At 35.7% G+C, this 21,177-nt stretch overlaps 1 protein-coding gene across 5 annotated transcripts in view; it reads right to left on the bottom strand.

The window, feature by feature from the left end:
- EMB3108 (DEA(D/H)-box RNA helicase family protein) overlaps window positions 1-21,177 on the bottom strand; it is a 242,759-nt gene that overhangs the window by 154,908 nt on the left and 66,674 nt on the right. For 3 of the 5 annotated variants that reach the window (XR_016365147.1, XM_089833304.1, XM_089833305.1), the window contains exons 2-4: window positions 17,447-17,725; window positions 17,066-17,188; window positions 16,307-16,776 (exon numbers count right to left, since the gene is read on the bottom strand). Coding sequence is in view for 4 of the 5 variants with exons in the window: in XM_089833304.1 (XP_089689430.1) it covers window positions 16,307-16,776; window positions 17,066-17,188; window positions 17,447-17,725 (872 nt within the window). In the remaining variant the exon portion in view is untranslated. The remainder of the gene's footprint in view (window positions 1-16,306; window positions 16,777-17,065; window positions 17,189-17,446; window positions 17,726-21,177) is intronic. The other 2 variants (XM_089833306.1, XM_089833307.1) reach the window with 1 other exon arrangement.

The following is a 21,177-nucleotide window of genomic DNA, read 5'->3' on the forward strand; positions in this document are numbered from 1 at the left end:
CATCTTTCTCAGCTATCGGATTCATTGTGATATCTTAGAGTAAAAAGACTGAATATCAAAACCAATTGAAACCATCAATATCCGTCTTTTCCCATATCATCTTCACACTCACATCTGTGGGTTACCGAGCAAGGAGCAGAGCTTACTTCTTCCAACCAGAAAGAATCTGCACAGAATAGTCACGTAAGATACTACCTAGCTTGCTTCCCTAATTTCTTACATTCTTACTTAGTGCCAAGTCTGTCATGGTTTAAATAGAGCATAAAGACCAAGTTCTGAAGCTGTCAACCATGTATGTAATCTTCCATCTTGATTGCACCAGTCGGGTATTCCTTTGAATGTTAAATCCCTTATACTGATATCAATTTATTATTGACCAAACTCAAGGGAATGATAAACAGAATTATCAAATATGGTCTCTGTCATATATATATCATTGATGTTACTAATCAAGATAGTGTATCAATCATGCATGATCAATTATCTTAGTTCAAAATTTAATGCATTCAGAAATGAAAATGATATCATGAAATCCAAACACCGAGGAATTCACCAAGCAATGATGCCATTATAGGTGAAAAGGTGTAAGGCAATGTTGTGGATATAAACTCATAAGCACCTAGGAATCACTGGCATGGTAGCCTGAAAATGGTGAGGAGGTGTAGAGAGTCTGCACAAATAAGAATGGAATCAAATCAAATAAATAATATGCTAAAACTATAATAGCTCATGCATGTTCCAGTTATGCAATATGTTGTCAAGTCGAGTGGTGGAGATTGGGTTTGTAGACCCAACTTGAAATCCTTGGCCAGGGTAAAAATTAGGCAGATGTGTCGAACATGTGATCTTTGTTGATTGTCTACACACTTGAGTTATTTTGGAGAATAACTGTTGGGACTTCAACCCACCTAATTACACAGATGGCTGGACTTATGAACATCCCAAGCCCAATCCCGAGGTAGGGAGGGTTGTTCTATTAATTTAGAAAGTGTGGGGATAAGTAATGGTCAGCGGTTGGGAGGTTAAGCCAATGTCAATGTTTCTCTCACCTATGCTAAGGCTTGGACAGCAAGTTAAAGAGATTCTTTTGTTTATACTGTATGTTTCTTTCACTTTTAACCTCTGAATGAATGGATGGATATTTTCTTTTCAAGATAGAGAAAACATTTACTTTTATGTTAATAAGTTTTTCATTTCATATAATTAGCCGTTACTTTATTTTCAGTTGAATATTTAGAAGTAGCTAAAATGTTAGCAATACATAACTCTTTTTGTTTCTCATGAATTCAGCTGAATATGTAAGATAGATAGAAAGAGTTTCTTTCAGTTATAATCAGTTGGTATAAATCATTGTCATGTGAAATGAATTTAGTTACTTGTAAAATTAGTTTAATTTGAGATTAAAATTTGGTTATGAAAATTCGTATGTTACATTTTGGCTCCAAAAATGACCTTTTCCACCATAACTTAAAATTTTGACACACAAGGCCATTGTTTCTTGTTCCCATGATTTAAAACTTTTCGTCCCAATTCCAATGAGCTATGATATTGAGGTGACCAACCAACTACACCAACAAAAATAGTAGCCTCAAAGTATTTAGATGAATAATAATAATAATTTACCCCTCTTGCAAAAACAACTGAAGCATCAGATTCAAAATAGAACAACACTTAAGTGATCCTGATGATGAATGAATCTGACGGGGTGACTTACTATAAATAGGCGCTCCCTCCAAGATTCTTGGAACCCAAACTGGAAGTCCGAAATAAAAATTGAGACCATCACACTACTTCTCTAACACAACTAAGCTCATCAAACCAACAATTTGACTTACTACAAATAGTAAGTCCCTCAAATGGAGCCAAAACACAACATAGGCTGCTAGAAAGCCTATAACCACATAACTGAGACCCTCAAATCTTACTGTTAGCTCACGAGGATCACGATGGTGAACTGACTTAGCCAATTGCAAGAACCTGGTAAAAATGGGGACATTACAATCCTCCCTCCCTAAGATTGCTTGTCCCCAAGCAATCCCAGAGCAAAATGGACATCACAATCCACCTAGATCCCAAAGGTAGAATTGCGTACTATACCTGTTGTGTACAAGCAACTCATGTAGCACCAACACCCAAATAACGGGCATCAACATCAGAATCATCTGGAAATTGACCCGAGGCGCTAATGAAGGCGACAACTCATCGAAACTCAACCCAACTTAAATACCAACTCTGTCCACACCTGAGTCCCCATCAAACTGATAGTCACACCCAATTGCACTGTGGAGATGGTAACAACCATAGGTACCTAAAACACTACCACCAACTCCAACCTCTACCAAACTATCTTGGGTGTGTAGATACTGCAAGGGGTCTAATTTGCAACTATCAATCCCATCTGCAAAAGATGGTGCTAACCCATCCCATAATGGATGGTAAGAAATTGGAGCCAGCCCACACCAACATAAAACCAAATCCTCTACCTGTAGGTCAAAATAAAAGTGATGAGCACTTCTCATAGTGTAATGTTGATAAAAACTCCCAATCTTTGTCAAGGACTCATCAGTATCAATCTGGGAATCAAAAGATGGCTCCAATGTCTGACTCTGAACTACTGGTCGGGCAGGATCCTAGGCAATCCTCTCAGCAAACCCAATCTCAAAATCCTTGTGAGGAAGCATAATAGACATTCTCTACAATCTTTCCCACCAACCTCTGAATGGCATGAGAGACTCGAATGAGAGTACCCTCAAACACTCTATATGAATCCTCCTGCACATCCGAACTCTCCAAAAGATACTCCGTGAAAGACTCTGCACAATAGAAATTATATGTGGAAGCATCAACCTACCCCCCTGTGACCCACAATTGATCCCTTTGAAAAATGTGGCACTACCAACTGTCCAATGCTATTAGTTGTATAAGATGAAGAAATAGATTCTCTTCCAGTAAAAAGAAGCAAATCATTATGAGAGTTCGTCTCCACCAACACTCTTACCTCTTCCATACCTACTACACCCATATCCTGGACGAATGTGTTGACTACATCATCACGTCCCTCATTCCCAATTGTAGAAGCAAACTCACCACCAACCACAATATGTAACTAAACAGAGTTTGAGGTTAGTGTCAATTGTACCTACTCTAACTCCACCACAACCTCATCCAACTATGACTATGACTCTTGAAGGGAAAACTAAGTATACTAAAGAGAGTCCTCAGTCACCTCAAGCTCTTGGGTGAGCTTAGCTACCTCCTCTTTCCCTAACAATGTCTCACAACAGGTACTAACCCACTCCAGAAGGTAATCCCTATCAGCAACTAACTAATTGTAACTATGCTACAAGATCCTGACAGCCTCTCGAAGTGCATGAACCTCTGCTAGAGAAAAACTACTATCACCATGCTCATCTGACATAGGATCACCCCAACTAGATGTAGCTAGCATCTAACGGATAGCATCATAATGCTCAAAAGATGAAGAGATGTCACTTTCACTCACCTTCAACTAACTGGTCACATGATGCCTTTGTAACCCACGCCTCCTATGCAAGCTCTTTGTCTCACTAACTGCACTGTGATAGGAAACCAAATCAGAACTACCCACCACAAGATCACTCACTGCATGTGTGTTATCAACCTCGTACAAATCTGCATCCAAGATACAACTATAGTGTACCTCAATCAACTCATCTAAAAAAATGTAAGCCCTCGCAATATCGATATCCTCACATGTCTCAGCTTCCACCTCAAAAGATAGATCCTGGAACCCATCCAAAACCTCCTCAGAGTCATCAATTGACACCTAGAAAAGGATATCATACCCGATGCAGCTCCTAGCATCATTAGATATGTCCATACTATCTGCATGCACATCTCCTAATAAAGCCTCAACTACTGACACCTGACTTGGCACACATGACTCAACATCAACCTGTGAATTAATTATGCTAGAGCATGAACCCACATCTACTGACTCCGCTCTATCACCCAAATCACCAACATCACAGTTGAGCGATTCCATACATGCATCAATCTCACCTAAGGAAGCAACTGCCTCCTGCACTGGACCAACACTATGACAACTCACATACAAATCTCCAATAATAATTCCCTCCTTCAGCGAGTCTGAAGTATCAATAGTAACAACGGCATCAACTGTCTCTACACTAACTGCAACAATAGCTCTGGGAGCCTCAACCTGCTGAAGTTCAATGCCACTATCCTCCGCTGCCACTAACACAACCACATGTCCCTATGAAATAAGTCCATCATCAATACTACGAATAGGACTAGTAGGTGTCGTACTAAATATAGGTACATCTGCATCATGGACACCTACTAGGGAAAACTCAAGCCTCCTTCTCGCCGACCTTCTAAAGGCAGAAACCATGCACCTCACAGCTCTCTCAACCGTCTCTAGATTTGACAAACTCTCTGCTAGCCTTTGCTGATGAAGCTTACGTTTCTCCATACTCTCCCTCAAGGCACTTAATTTCTTCCTATCTTCCTCACTACTCTGCCAGCTCCTAGAACTACTAGGCCTCTGGTATCTATCCATGGCTAGAAAAAGCTAGAGTGTTGGTCATTCCACAAACAACAATAGATCTGAAATATATTTTTTTTAAATCCTACCCCACAAGATGGCAGGAAACAACTCTGATACCACTGTAATAACCCCCAACCGGTTATAACTTCAACAAACACCAAATTCTTTTGGAATTTGATTGTTTGACATTTCGTCAAACACTTTGCAATCAAGCTCTAATACCACTATAATAACTTGACCGGCTCTCAAATAATTTGTATTGAAGAATTGATCTCTTTTTTTTGTTCTTGAGGTTTTGCAATTTTCACACAACAATATAGTAGAAAACTAGAAGATTTGCAATATTAATTTCAACTCAAATATTTAGATATTACATGGGGAATATACAGCCGAAAAATTCCTGATTTCAATGTCAACTTAGATAATGAGTATTTTCACAAAATACCAACAACCCAATTGATAAAATATCCCCTATTATCTAAATCAACAATACCCAAAAAAAATTAGAAGTTACAATCCATGAACTTATAGGTAAGACATGCCTTGAAAGTTGAAACCCTCTGAAATGAAGACGAGCAGCAACAAAGAATTCTTCAACAAATAAATACAATTGCATATTTGGAAAATGTTGCTCCCAAACTGTAGATAGAAAATAACACCCAGCAACAAATATAAATTGGCACTCAACTACCTCCAATTTAACCAACACACAATTTGATATAACAATTCTGGTGAATCCCTTCACAAATTCCAGAACAACCTCCAGCAGCAAGAAAAATTAAACTTCTCCTTAGCAACAATTAATATAGTAGGAGAAATGACAAATCGTATAGCTTAGCGCAATTTGCCAAGCAATCTCAGAATTGAATCTACAATACTTCATCTATAGATCCCAAACCCTTAAACTTCAGCAAGGGCATATAATTTATTAACTTCACAAGTGTCACAAAGACAACAAGAGAAAAGTAAATAATCAATCAGATGCTTTTCTCATCAAATGTCCTTATATTTATAATCTCCAAATGGCACCAGTTTCTCAAAAGAACTCCACTTACACCACATTAAAATATAATAAAGTATCATTAATATAATTTATTAATTGCTTTTGGCTCCAAAAATGACCTTTTCTACCATAACCTAATATTTTGACACGCAAGGCCACTGTTTCTTGTTCCCACGATTTAAATTTTTCGTCCCGATTCCAACGAGTTATGATACTGAGATGACCAACCAACTACACCAACAAAAATAGCAACCTCAACGTATTTAGATGAATAATAATAATAATTCACCCGTCTTGTGAAAACAACTGAAGAAGCATTAGAATTGAAATCTGACAACACCAAAGTGATCTTAATGATGAAAGACAGGATGACTTACTATAAATAGGCGCTCCCTCTAAGTTCTTAGAGCCCAAACTGGAAGCCCGAAATAAAAACTGAGAACATCACACTACTCCTCTAACTTAAGCAAGCTCATCGGAACCAACAGTTGACTATAAATAGTAAGTCCCTCAAATGGAGCCAAAACACACCATAGGTTGTTGGAAAGCCTATAACCACATAACTAAGACCCTCAAATCCTACTGTCAGCTCACGAGGGTCATAATGATGAACTGAACAAGCCAACTATAGGAACCTGCTAAAAATGGGGACATTACAAACAATATCTGGCAAAGGTTTACATCCTTCACACCTTGTAATTGCTTTCATATTTCATGTATGCATAATAGAAACAACTAAAAAATCTGAATAAATTCATTAATATTTGTCTTTAGAAGACGTTTATAGTTGTACATTGTCTGTTGCCTGCTTTTGTATACCAAATCTACTTAGAAGGTTCAAAAAGCCTTTTCATCAAATATTTGTGCCAAAATGCACATATGGAGTGCCGTATTATGTACCAAAGTTCTCATTTAGCATTGGGATGCCAATTGTATTTGTTTGAAAGTTCTTTTATAAAAGCCCTATGAACAAATTCATCAATCATTGCATTCCACTAGATACCAACTATACTAAACATTTGGACACAAGCAAAAACGGTTTTGGCATGGTTATGGAATGTAGTTTAACTCCTGGAAATGGCATTCTTTAGAGAGTTTCTTTCGGCTTCTACAATAACTTATAATTCCTTACAAATCCACAAGCACTTCAATCTTTAAGACATCATTTCTTTACAATATTTCGGAAGAATGGGCCTTGGCTTATCTTTGTATCCACATTTTACATCCATGTATATCACAGCATCTCAAAGTGACAAAGATTCCTTCCCCTATATGCTTTGCAAGATGTTCATTACCTGATATTAGGCTCGCCTCACCACGTGTGGTATGGAGGATGATGACAAGGTTCATTGAGATTGGACATACATCTAGCAATTGCATTTACATGAAAATCTCTCAAATCATTTTTTAAAAATTATTTTATGCATTTCTTGCAATTTTTTCAATCACTGCATGAACAACATGCACTTTGCTAATGATATTCAAGGCATTGTCAAGGTATCCACTGTAGTTAGGAAAAGTCTTTACACAATCAAGTGTGTAGTCATCTTGCATGCATGTCAACTTGAGCATTTTCAAATCAAAACCTGTTGTGTTTTTTCTACAATGGATGTTCATAACCTATATTAAAGGTGTGCATATATGCATCAACCTGCATGTTCTATTTGTTTCAAGGTTCCTAAACCCTTCTCAACCAATTGTTCTTGCAAATCTTCTAATCATCCTCTGTCAGATTGTTTTCACCACTTTACATGTAATCCCATATTTGCTTACATGCATATCACAAGAACACACTAGAGTGCCAACAGAAGTGCTTCACCGTGCTCGATGCAGACTGGACAAACAATAGTTACAGAAATTTGCTTGAATGTTTGTAAAGCCGCTAAATGTCCTGCATTCATAGTGCAAGGATCTTTTTTAGAAGGCCATAATGTAGGTTGTTATAATAACTTCTATGTTACGTTATTTTCCATCAGATTTTTTGTTAAACGAGTTAAATGGCGGATGAGAGAAAGCTTCATTTCATCAGCAGTTTGGCAAAAACACAACTTTGCGATAACATCCAAGTTAGTGGTAGCATTAATGTCATCGGTAGTTTTAGAAAATACACAGACTTTTCCATTAAACGGAGTCTCCACAAAGCATCAGAGTTTTTGACAACTTCAACAACTTTTCCATATGACCGATAATATATTCAATTTGGCTTCTTTGTATTCTTTTGACCTTTATAAGCCATTTTAAAATGCAATTTATTTGTTCACTCGTTTACACAAGAAACTTTTCAAAAAAAATTATTGAACAATTGCCTAAATGCATTTGTTTTCCCAAATTAATGTGTGTTTTGGAAAACTTCAAAACCTTCTGAAAACCTTAGCCAACTTATTAATTGTAATTTTATTAAAACACTAGCGAGCTTCAAACCGGCACTTGGCAATTGTTTCATTATAACATGTCGCCTCTTCTGGTGATTTTGAGTAGCTATGAACAAAATGGGAGACTGTGCTTGCTCTTCTACGTGGAATTGTTGATGTTTAGCATCAGAAGAAGCAAAACATGAATCTCTTATGTTACCATTGTTTTCTATGCATCACAAAGATATAAGCATCTAAATTATGTTACTGCTATCTGCCATGCATCACAGAGATATAAGCATCAGAATTATGCTACCACTGTCTGCGATGCACCACAGAGATATAGGTATATGTACATATATCCATATTAATGTATGCATACATGTACATATGCTTACACCTCTATCATGCATCAGAATTATTGACAGTGAAGAAAGCATATTGTTGACCAACTTATATTGGTCGGGCTTCATGTTATCAACAACTTTAATGTCTTGCTTGTATTAGGTTTCATACCCCATGCTTTGCCTTTATCATATGTTGATTATTATCGGGCCCTTGATGTATTATCGGGCGGTGGATTATAAACTTGTTTTGGGCAGTTATTATTAACTAACATGCCTCCGAAGAGGCATGTCCCTACGTGGCTCTTGGGCCACGTAGGGACGTGATTCTTCAGAGTCATGCCCTTCACTGCCTATATATATACTTGCTCACTGCCACAGGGAAAAGCATCAATTCAAGGCATCCGAGTACCTGTAGAGAAATATCAGTATTATTTAGTATTATCATCTTCACCTCTGTTGTTATACAGCGATCCAGTACATTAACCATTGCTGAAGGAGGAAGACTATCAAAAAATTTGCTACAAGTCACAGTTAGAGATAGGTACTTATATTTTGCATAATTTAATTTAGAACTTATCTACAAACATTATTTTGTAATTGTTTATCTATCAAAGATCCACTATATTTAGCATGGTATCAAAGTTGTACTGATAAGAAAACTCTTACAAAATACTCATTCTAAAACTAAGTCAAAAGTTAAAGGAAAAGTTTTTCTTAACAAGCATTAAAATGGTGAATTATGTAAGAATAGAAGACTGGCTAGATAGAGCATCAAACTTCTCATCTTGGAAAACCAGACTATTAATAGTTCTAAGAGAGATGGAATTAGAAAATTACATTGAAACAAATTTACCCATGCCTGAAAATGAATCCGAGAAAGTAACATGGAAAATGCATAATAATAAGGCAATGAAAATCATCATAGATTCAGTAAAGGATCATATACTTCCATCTATAGCCAATCTTAAAACTGCATTTGAAATGTTCTCCACCATTCAAAATACATTTGAAATTAACAATTCAAGTAGATTATTAACTCTAAAACAAGATCTACTTTACATAAAGATGAAAAATGGAGAATCCATAACCTCTTACTTCCTAAGAATCACTGAACTAAGAGATCAACTTGCTACTGTGCAAAGTCAAATGGATGATAAGGAACTAAGCATGATTGCTTTTAGAGGTCTTCCTCTATCATGGGAAACCTTCATACGAGATTCAAGTTCACGCTTTGAATTTCCAAAATTTGATCAACTAAAGAATGAATGCACTCAAGAGGAGTCTAGACTAGCTTTCAGAGGTCTAAGTTCAAACCAAGAAGGTGACTTTCAAGCATTATATACCAAATCAAATAAGAAGAGAAAGTTCAAGAATAACAAGAAGGATTTCAACAAAAATCACAAATCTCACAAACAATGTGACTGGTCCAAAGTAAGATGCTTTAAATGTGATAAACTTGGTCACTCCTATTATGTATGTCCAGAAAAACAGAAAATCCAAGCAGCTTCAGCAAAAGTTAAAGAAGAAAATAATGAGAAAATGGATAAAGAAAATTATGCATTTCTAGTAGCTCTCTCAAGCGAGTTAAGCACTAATCACAACACCTGGATCATAGATAGTGGAGCTTCTCATCATATCACTAGATTTAAAGATAAGTTTGAAACCTTCTCAAATCATGAATCAGAAGAAGTAACTATTTGGAGATAATTCCTCTCACCCTATTAAAGGAATTGGTACTTGTTCTATTCAACTAAATTCTAGAATCACTCTTCAACTCAAGAATGTACTATATGTGCTAGGGATTAAAAGAAATCTTGTCTCCATCTCCGGACTTGTTGATCAAAGGTACAGAATTGTATTTCAAGAAGATAGAGTTCTATCTTGGACTAAGAATTCATCTATTAAGAAAGCCATCTCCATTGGAGTTAGGGATGGAAGTCTTTATAAGCTTTGTAATAATCAAAATCCAAAGTTAAACTTAACCCTTAGTAATGATAAGTCAAATTCCACTAAAATCTGGCATAGAAGATTAGGTCATCTTAACTTTAGAGCTTTATCATCTATAGGTAAAATTGTAAAAGGCCTACCAAATCTAAAAGCAGATCATTCAAGTATTTGTAAAAGGTGTGCCTTAGGTAAAAATACTAAACATTCCTTTCCCAAAAGTGATCATAAATCTAAATTCATTCTTGAATTGATTCATACAGATCTTTGTGGTCCTATGTCAGTCCCCTCCCTTAATGGATGTCTTTTCTATGTAATTTTCATTGATGATTACTCTAGGAGAACATGGATTTATTTTCTAAAACAAAAGGAGTCATCTGAGGTTTTATCCAAGTTTAAAGAGTTTAAAGCTTTAGTTGAAAATCAATCGAGTCAAAAGATCAAAACCCTAAGGTCTAACAATGGGGGTGAATTCACTTCTGATATCTTTAAAAACTTCTATATCTCTGTTGGGATTAAGAGAGAGTTTTCTGTACCTTATAATCCTCAACAGAATGGAATAGCTGAAAGAAAAAATAGATCCATTGTTGAATCTGCCAGAGTGTTACAGGATCAAAATCTTCATTACTCTTTTTGGGCTGAAGCATCCAATACTGTTGTCTACATTCAAAATCGTTGCCTTCACTCCATATTAGAAAACACCACTCCAAAAGAAGTATTTACAGGTGTTAAACCAGATTTAAGCCACCTGAGAATATTCGGATGTCCAGTCTATATTCACATACCAAAAGAAAAGAGAACCAAATTGGAACCTTCTGGGAAAAAGGGAATATTCATTGGTTATAGTGAAACTACAAAAGGGTACATGATCTACATTCCTGGGCAAAGAACAATTGAGATTAGCAGAGATGTAATATTTGAAGAAGATACAGCCTTTAAAATTTATAGTTATAGTGATGAATCCATTTCAGAAGATCAAACTACAGAAATTGAGAGGGAGGATAATTCTGACATCTCTTCCATGTCAAATCATACAGAATCAGAAAACATCAACCATACCAATAAGAAGAGACCCTTTTGGGCTAGAAAAATGTTAGCAGAAAATCAAGTTAAACTAGATGATGTAATTCGGGAAAGCAAAAGAACTAGAAATCAATCATGTTATGTTGCACTACTATCTGAACTCATAAAATCTGAACCTACTAATGTTAAAAAAGAACTTTCACATCAATCTAGGAAGGAAGCTATGATTGAGGAATATAACTCTATATTGAAAAATGATGTATCAGACATTGTACCAAGACCTAAGAACAAATCAGTTGTTTCTTCCAAATGGTTGTTCAAGATTAAACATGCTACAAATAGTAGTATTGAAAAATATAAGGCAAGATTTGTAGCCCGAGGTTTCTTCAAAAAGAAGGTATTGATTATGAAGAAACCTTTGCCCCTATTGCCAGGTATACTTTAGTTAGAACAATCCTAGCTATTGCAGCATCCAATGGTTGGAAAGTACATCAGATGGATGTCAAAACAACATTTCTCAATGGTAAGATTGAAGAAGAAGTTTACATTGAACAACTAGAAGGGTTCAATACCTATGATTGCAAGACTCATGTATGTAAATTAAAGAAAGCACGTTATGGTCTTAAACAGGCTCCCAGAGCCTGGTATGAAAGAATAGATAATCACCTACAGAAATTGGGATATGCCAAAAATGAAGCTGACCCAAATCTATACTTCAAAACTGAAGGTGATGATATGGTTATCCTTGTATTATATGTTGATGATTTGCTAATTACAGGTGATGAACATCTTATAGAAAAATGTAAGCAAGATCTCACTACAAAATTTGAAATGAAGGACCTAGGGTTACTTCACTATTTTTTAGGATTAGAAATTTGGTAGCTGAACAACTGTATTATACTAAATCAGGAAAAATATACCGTTGATATATTAACAAGTTTGGAATGATGGAATGTAAACCGGCTGCTACCCCTATGGAAATAAACCTACACAAACTAAAAGATGATATGAATGAATCTAAGGCTGTGGATCCTACTTACTACAGACAAATTATTGGATCCCTGATGTATCCGGTTAATACTTGTCCAGACATATGCTATGCAACACACACCTTGAGTCAGTTTATGTGTGCTCCTAAGAAGATACATTTGCATGCAGCTAAATACATATTGAGGTATCTGAAGGGTACTATTGGAATGGGAATCAAATATGACAAAGTCAACCTTGAACTAATTGGATACTCAAATTCTGATTGGGCTGGGAGTTCTATTGAGAGAAAGAGCACTTCAAGATATTGTTTCAGTCTTGGATCTAGTATGATTTCCTGGTCTAGTCGGAAACAAACTTCAATTGCATTAAGTTCTACTGAAGCCGAGTATATTGCATCTTCTTTGGGTGCCAGAGAAGCAGTATGGCTACGAAAGTTGCTTTCAGATTTCTTGAAAAGACCTTTGAAGCCCACTGTGATTTATTGTGATAATCAAAGTTGTATTAAGCTTGCTTCTAATCTTGTGTTTCACAATCGCTCTAAACATATTGAAATTTCATTTCATTACATCAGAGATATGGTTAATCGAGAAGTCATTCAATTGGAATATATATGTACAAATCATCAAACGGCTGATATCCTTATCAAGCCTCTTGCTAAAGTGAAACTGAAATACTTTAGAGATTATTTCTGGGCTTTTCTAGACATTGCTTAAGTGCAAGTAGAGACTATGTGTGCTATCTCTAGACATTGCTTAAGTGCAAGTAGAGATTTTATATGCTGTCTCTAGACATTGCTTAAGTGCAAGTAGAGATCATTTACTGTTCATATTGTGTTGCTTATATGATGACTCTGATTTAATTAATGTTTTACTTCTCCCTAGCTAAAGAGGGAGTGTTGATGTTTAGCGTCAAAAGAAGCAAAACATGAATCTCTTATGTTACCACTGTTTGCTATGCATCACAGAGATATAAGCATCTGAATTATGTTACTGCTATCTGCCATGCATCACAGAGATATAAGCATCAGAATTATGCTACCACTGTCTGCTATGCACCATGGAGATATAAGTATACGTACATATATCCATATTAATGTATACATACATGTACTAATGCTTACTCCTCTGTCATGCATCAGAATTATTGACAGTGAAGAAAGCATATTGTTGACCAACTTATATTGGTCGGGCTTCATGTTATCAGCGACTTTAATGTCTTGCTTGTATCGGGTTTCATACCCCGTGCTTTGCCTTTATCATATGTTGATTATTATCGGGCCCTTGATGTATTATCAGGCGGTGGATTATAAACTTGTTTTGGGTAGTTATTATTAACTAACATGCCTCCGAAGAGGCATGTCCCTACGTGGCCTTCGGAGTCATGCCCTTCACTGCCTATATATATACTTGCTCACTGCCGCAGGGAAAAGCATCAATTCAAGGCATCCGAGTATCTGCAGAGAAATATCAGTATTATTTAATATTATCATCTCCACCTCTGTTGTTATACAGCGATCCAATACATTAACCATTGCTTAAGGAGGAAGACTCTCAAAGATTTCGCTGCAAGTCACAGTTAGAGATAAGTACTTATATTTTGCATAATTTAATTCAGAACTTATCTACAAACATTATTTTGTAATTGTTTATCTATCAGAGATCCACTATATTTAACAGAATGTGACTTTGAGTCATATGAAGGTGTCCATATAGGATAACCTCCAATTAATTTGACTTGTGTAAACCATAAATATTGACGTCATGAGACCTCATGAAACCACATCTCCTTCAAGAATTTGGCTTAGATGTATAGAGTGCATATATCAAAATTATATTGGGACATGTACTTACCATGGAAAATATCCAACAATTATTCCAATCCAAAAATATGTCTTGAGGTGCACATTTATTAAGTGACTTAAGACGAAAATCATGTGTATGGTTGATCTGAAAAAATTTGGGTATTTTTTTTTACCAAACAGGGTTACATATTGTTAATTCATGTTGGTATTGGATCTTTGGCAATGGTGTTTAATGAAGCTTGGTGTTTCACTAACTCGGTGATCCAGAGTCACATTCACAGCTATGTACCCAAGCCAAAATTTTATTGCAAATATGTACAAAATAACCTAATATCCTAACTTATAAAACTGAAACTTATCACTCATTAACACATGTTAAAACTTTCAAAAAAATTGTCATTATTTTAATTCTTAGTTTGTTATGCTCCATATTACAGAATGTTTTACAACTCTAGATGGATCAAAAATGCTGCATTTTCTAGAAGTTTGGCAACTACATGGACCAGAAGTTTTAACTGTATTTATATGTTTATTCTCTGCAATAGCTTGAAGACAAGTATACACTGCTTAGATCTGTAGAGATGAACATGTAAAACCTGTCACAACTCATCAGTAGTATATTTCTGTATAGTGAATGGGAATTAGTATTTTCAAGAGAGTAAAATTTGGGTGACGTCAAAAAATTATGTCTCTGTCGTTTGAAAATGTAAAAACAATCTTAGGGTATCCCAAGATCACTTCTTCCAATGACATCATTTTGACTAAATAATGTTATTGACACAAGGGTCATTTTTGAGAACTCTAAGCTTAGGTTCTTCTCAGTTTTTGGGTTGAAATTTTTACAAACTTGTGAAGCTGTTTTGCAGCAGTTTTTTTTTACAATTTTTTGGTAAATTTGTGATTTCTTGCAGCAGTTTTTTTAACAATTTTTTGGTAAATTTGTGATTTCTTGCAGCGGTTTTTGGGTCGTGCCTAGGAGTTCTGGGGTGAATAGCATTCCTGCAAAAGAAAACTGGAGCTTTTGTGCAAAACATTTTACAAAAACACAGGTGCTGCTGTTTTTCTAAAGCAATGGAGGGGTTTTCTTTAGTTCATTTGACGACTTTTAGGTAAATTGTGGATTTTCCAAACTATAAAGGTATAAAGCAATTTTCGAGCATTCAAAATTTTTGTATGATCTTTGAAAACAAATGGTGGGTTTTTTTTTATTGCAAATTTTTTAACAACAAAATCAGAAGTATTTGGTAAGCTGAGTTTTATCTCATTTTCCATGTATCTAGATAAAACAAGGGATGGCTTCATTACCCAACATCATATTGGAGACTCGAGAGCACTCAAAGATTCAATAGCCAAAAGAAAACCATTGTGGCTGGCACCAAAGACCTTGGGTTGTATCGGCTGGTTGTAAACTTTTGGAACAGATGTTGTACATAGTAGGATGACTACTAAGAAAGGGTATTAAAGTAATATAGTAATATTTAGCTTATATTGGTCATTTAAGTCATTTATTTAGCTTAGTTATAAGCTTTCTATTTTGTAAGTCAGTTAGTCAATCAGTTAGTTTTAGTAACTTCCATTTATATTTGTAGTTCTCAATCATTGCCGTTATGGAGTTCAAATATTTTTCAATTGATTGGTTTAAAATGAGAAGCCAGAAAAACATGACAATTGCAGAAAGATAATATAAGAAATTAAGAAAACAACCATTGTTTTTCATGTTTTCCTTTTCCAAGTTTCCCCAAATTTAGAGTTTTTCATATTTATACATTTTTTGCATCCACACAAATATTCTTTGGGAAACAGGAGTGTTCAACAATTTTTTGCCAATTTGACAGCATTTCTTAATTGCTACAGAAAATGAGCTATTCAAATGTGTTGTATTTTGTTTCAAAAATGTTTCTTGCTTCTATGACAAAACTATTCAAACCTGTAATCCGTTATCCTATATATCACGTACTTTCTGACTGTCTTTGATGTGCAGAAAGGATCACCAATTAATACAGCCTTGGGAACCATAAATCTTTCAGGACATTAATAATATCCATAGAATAGGGAGGGTTATCTAGCCAGACTTTTAATACCTTAACAAGGACTTCAAATAATAATAAAGGCCATGCAAGAAATGTTTTAGGAATCTTCCTCAAATTTTCTTTAAATTTTAACAGTTGCTAATTTAAGTTCAATTTGTATTTGGACCTATCTGAGTAATATGACGCCAAATTAGGCTATACTTGCCTAAGAAGCAATGCCTTTCTTGTAAAATAAAACTGTAACTATCTTGTTAAAAATAATGCTAACCTTGGATTATGCTGATGAAGAAAGTTCCCACTAACCCAAGTGGCTTCTGGAAAGAGACGTCTTAACGTACCTCCTGCAGTTTTCTTGCCACTTTCAGGTAGAGTGGCAGCAACAAATATATATTGCTTACTTCGATTGTAAATTTTTCTTGACCATGACCAGTCTTTTTTCTTATTAGAACCCTCAATTTTATCTTCTTGTGCTGTAACTTTCTCTTCTATTGGCTCATCTTCACTATCGGAGTCATCATCTAAACCTTGAGTTTCTGCATCTGGATCAGAAGATAACTGTTCTTCACCTTCTTCTGGCTTGACATCTATCCAAGACATGGAATCTGTTTCAACTGAATTGTCAATTTCTGACCTCGCTTCTTTTGAAAGTTGCTTCTCTTGAAAGCGGAACATATTTATCAAGCGCAAAATTTGATTTTGGAAACTTCCACACAAAAGCATATCTGCCTCATCAAATACCTGCCCTTTTAAATGTAAGGATGAAAATTAGAGCCGATGACTAGGATTGTTACAATCTGAGGGAAGAAATAACTTTATTTTCTGGTGAACAAATTGTGTTTAGTAGTGATTACAAACATTTAAAACACCAATTTCCAATTCAGTTTTTTAACAGTGATACTGAAATTTCAAGCATTTTTACTTCATTTCGATGGTCTAATCTGCAAGAACAGTATCAGCATTGTTGAAGGGATCAAAAGGCCCATGATCATAATTGAATTGGAATGAAGAAGATGAAAGAGGAAAATACCACATATTTTACATCCCTTGTAAATACTGCGCGGCGCAGTTTCCTTGGATCGAAAGCTAAAAGGCTGTTAAGAAGTGCACCTGGTGTTGAAATCAAAATATCAGGTTGAACAACTGGCCAACCCTGAGATGTTGAATTCTGGCTCAGTACAGTAAGTTGAAACATAAAGCTCAAAAACAAACTTCAATGTGTGGAAACATAAATGCAACTGCTCAAGCAGTGACTCACTTTCTTCTCATCATAAAATCAATCATCAATTTTTGTGCACAAAATATTAAAATATACAGATTGCTTCAACTATTACTTTTAACAACGTTCCTGTTCCATGTTAATGCTCATTATTATTTAAATAATTAAGAATCAAGATATTAGAACTTGTACCTGATTTCCACATACTGCCATTACGGTCAACAAAGGGTGACCCTTAGAATCATGAAGATTACTAGCCATGCGAGCAACCTGCTCGCACAACATTACATTTGGACACAAAACAAGTGCAAACTTTCGAGGCTCGGATCTTCCTGGCTTATTTTTATGGACTTCAACCATACATCGCATATTGTGAAATAAAGGTACCAAATATGCATGCGTTTTACCACTTCCAGTTTCTGCTGCCACTATGACATCCTTGCCTGATAAAATAAATGGAATGGCAGCTGCCTGCAGTTCAGAGGACTTTAATCTGTTATGAGTCTCAATAAAAACTGCATAGAATACATAAGATGATTTATTTATCCTGTTTTCTAGTCAGCCTAGAAGATAAGGAATTTTAGTCTCGCTGCAGCAAAAATTTACAAATTATACACAATGAACCTTTGACCTTAGTCTTGTACACAGAAGTGGTCTCTCTAGCATTGACAATATTAACACCACTCTGTATGAAGTGACGTTAAGCCATGATATGCATACCTATGAAGCATGAATATTTTTACAAAGTAAACTCTTAAGTTGCCAGAATACAGTTTTTGAGTACAGGTACCAGTATCGGAATGTTGATTTTACAAGAACCATGGATACAATATGCCATGGAAAGTCTGCAAAAAGTATTGAAATATTAAAAAAATAAATTAAACATATCCACTGTGTTTCCAAACTATAATTTTATGTTGAAATATATCACACTGTCATACTAAAGAACAGATAAAAAAAATCACATTACTTCATACAAAAATGTTTTCCAGGAATAAAATAAATCTTCAATCTTGCAGTTAAGGAGAAGAACAAAAAACAAAGAAATACAAAACAGTAGGGGATCAACAAACACAAGTTCTCAAGAAACTAGTACAAATAATGAAGAAGGGAGAACATGAACTTTAAAAACAAAAAATGCTGAAGAATGCTGGAGAGATGGGAAAGTCTCATTGAGTATCTCTGTCTAGGTTAGAAATGATGAAGTCGCGAGTTCATCAATCACTGCGAAGGGACTGATACACCATGTGATAATGTTCACTGAGGAGTGTGTTGATGTGAGTTTTGTTCCACTACAACATACAGAATCAAATACCTAGTATTCCAGATGAAACAACTAATTTCCAACTCTCTCTTGAATAAATATGCTCATATGCTAAGCAAGATTTCTAGATTCTGTGATCAAATGAGACAACCTCAAGGTTCCTTCTTATTGTGGACTTTCACTCAGTTATAATGATGTGATAAGCTAGTTGTCCATTAATGGGCAGCATTGAGTTTCTCCAGGTCTTTGTGGTGGCAATCCAATTGTTTGGCAAAATCCAGAGCTAGGTTGGCCGAAGGTGAGTTTTGATCGGGCATCTAAAGGTAACCCAGGGCCTTCAGGAGCAGGTTCCATTATTCAGGATTGCAATGGGAGCACTTTATCTTTAGAAAGAAAGAGGCTACAAGATGGTACCACTAACGTTGCGGAGGCAGAAGCAGCATTAACAATGAGTAAGGTGGCAAAATATTTAGAAGAAAGGAGGTTGTAGTTAGAAAGTGATTCACTAATAATCATTTAAGCAATCATGAAAGGGGCTGTTGCAGAAGTACATATATTTAATTTAATTATGAACTAGAAGTGATCGAATTCAGAGTTACTCATGTGAAGCAGGAAGGTAATAAAGAGGTATTATGGTTAAATAATGAATGTGTTATCAACCAAAAATCATAAATGATCTATATATATACAAATATACACAAGAATGTTTCTATAATGAACAAAGAGAAAGAGATAGAAACATTTTGACAAGAGAAACAGAAAGAGCAAGTCTCCATATTAAATAGAGAGAGAATATGGAAACATAAAAGAGGAGTGACCATCAGAAATAGAAATAAATCTACGAAAGAGAGAGAAACAAAAATAACAAGATTTAATTCTTATACCCTACCTTAATGGTCAATCTAACTTCAAAGTAAAAATCTGCAAGTGAATCCTCAGAAGGCATAAAAGGAAGAATCGGGTTGATCAAAGAACTCTACATGTTCTACAATATTGGCCTATGGTTGAGATTCCCATTGCTTCTATTATTCAGAAGCAATGCGAGTCCCGCAATCTCAGATCACATGACCAAATTTGTGACAATAGTTGCACTAATTTTGCTTCTTCTTGGAGCTATCTTAAGATTGAGTTGATGACTGAGATGGGCCTTTATCCCTCTCAAAAGATTTGGTTTTAAATAGTTGTTTAGAGGATTAAGGAGCCTACCAAACTATTGCTTCCAACGGTCTTGCTGCAGAAGTTTGGTGCACAAAGCTGAAAATTTGAGGTCAGCATTAGTTGCAGTAATATGGAGTGTTTCAATAAAGTGCTCATAGGATTGTGGTAGACTTTTCAAAATACTAACTACCATATCCTCTTCCTCCGCTATAAGGCCAATGGCCCCAAGCTGATCTCTAATGTCCTTCATCTTTAGATATTCCTTTAAGGACATGCGCTCGTCCATAATAACAGAGAATAGTTGATTCTTCATAAAAGAAGCTTTGTATTTGTCTAATGTCTCATGGAGATTCTTTAGTGTAGTCTACATTTCTGCATTTGTCTTGTCAAACGACACTTGAGGCAGTTGATCATTAGTAACTGAAAGCTTAATAAGCATAATAGCTTGATGGTCACCCTCACCAAACTTCTCTCGAGTAGAATCAATTATTGTAAGATGAGTCTTGGTACCCAAAACAAGTGCCTCAAGGCGACGCTATTCAAAGATCATCATCATTCTTTTCTTCCAGGAGTTGTAGTTCTTTTTGTTGAATCGTTGACTGCCTTACAATAGAAGATTGGTGAGAGATGTCATGACACATTTTTCCAGTAAAACCTAAGGACTCCCCCCCCCCCCACAAAACCTCAAAGTACCATCCCCAACACATCCACGCATTAGGTACTTGAGTGCCCAAGTTCGCCATTCCACAACCACACTACCGTATGGAAGGGCACTTGAATTTCTATTTAAATTTTGATTTTTGAATGTTGCTATTGGATATGTACTAAGTTACTACGTTGAATGTTTAATGCTTCTAGTTTGTGTTGCGATTTTGTTATGTTCAAGTATTTCAATTTGGTATGTTATACTGAAACATCATTTCATAACTAGTATTTCAAGTTCCATATGTATGGTATACAACAGCCCCCTTCCCTCCCATTGTTGTCCCCTTGTCATCCCTCTGTCATCCCGAAAGTGAGGCCCTTTGTCCCCTAGTCCCAATAACTCGTCCCAATGTACCGACCCAATGTACCCCAGTGCACAAGATGATTTATTTATCCTATTTTCTAGTTAGCCTAGAGGATAACAAATTTGATCCATGAAAGGCACTAACTTTGAGGTAGTTGATGGAAGACCCAGAAAAAATGAAAACACACCTAGAAAAGAACTCAAAAAACAGAGAAGGAATCTATTATCAGATTTTGAATCCACTAGCTCGCAAGATTGAGGCATGGAAAATGATGCACCTTGAAAAAAATGAAGGCAACCCAGTTGAGATCTACAAAAACCCACCAAGAATATAGAAAACATTTTTATAAAAGGCATGTAAAAAGAGAGTTTTGAATTAAACCCTAGCCATCTATAAAAAATTCTTCAAAAACGGCAATATTATTGTGAAAAAATGGTAGAAATAGAAGGTCTAGTCGCATAGCAGAGACAGACGGTTTATAGAAACCCTAG

The sequence above is a fragment of the Cupressus sempervirens genome, chromosome 5, assembly GCF_028749045.1.
Source record: "Cupressus sempervirens isolate cs-2001-9-10 chromosome 5, ASM2874904v1, whole genome shotgun sequence".
Lineage (NCBI taxonomy): Eukaryota > Viridiplantae > Streptophyta > Pinopsida > Cupressales > Cupressaceae > Cupressus > Cupressus sempervirens.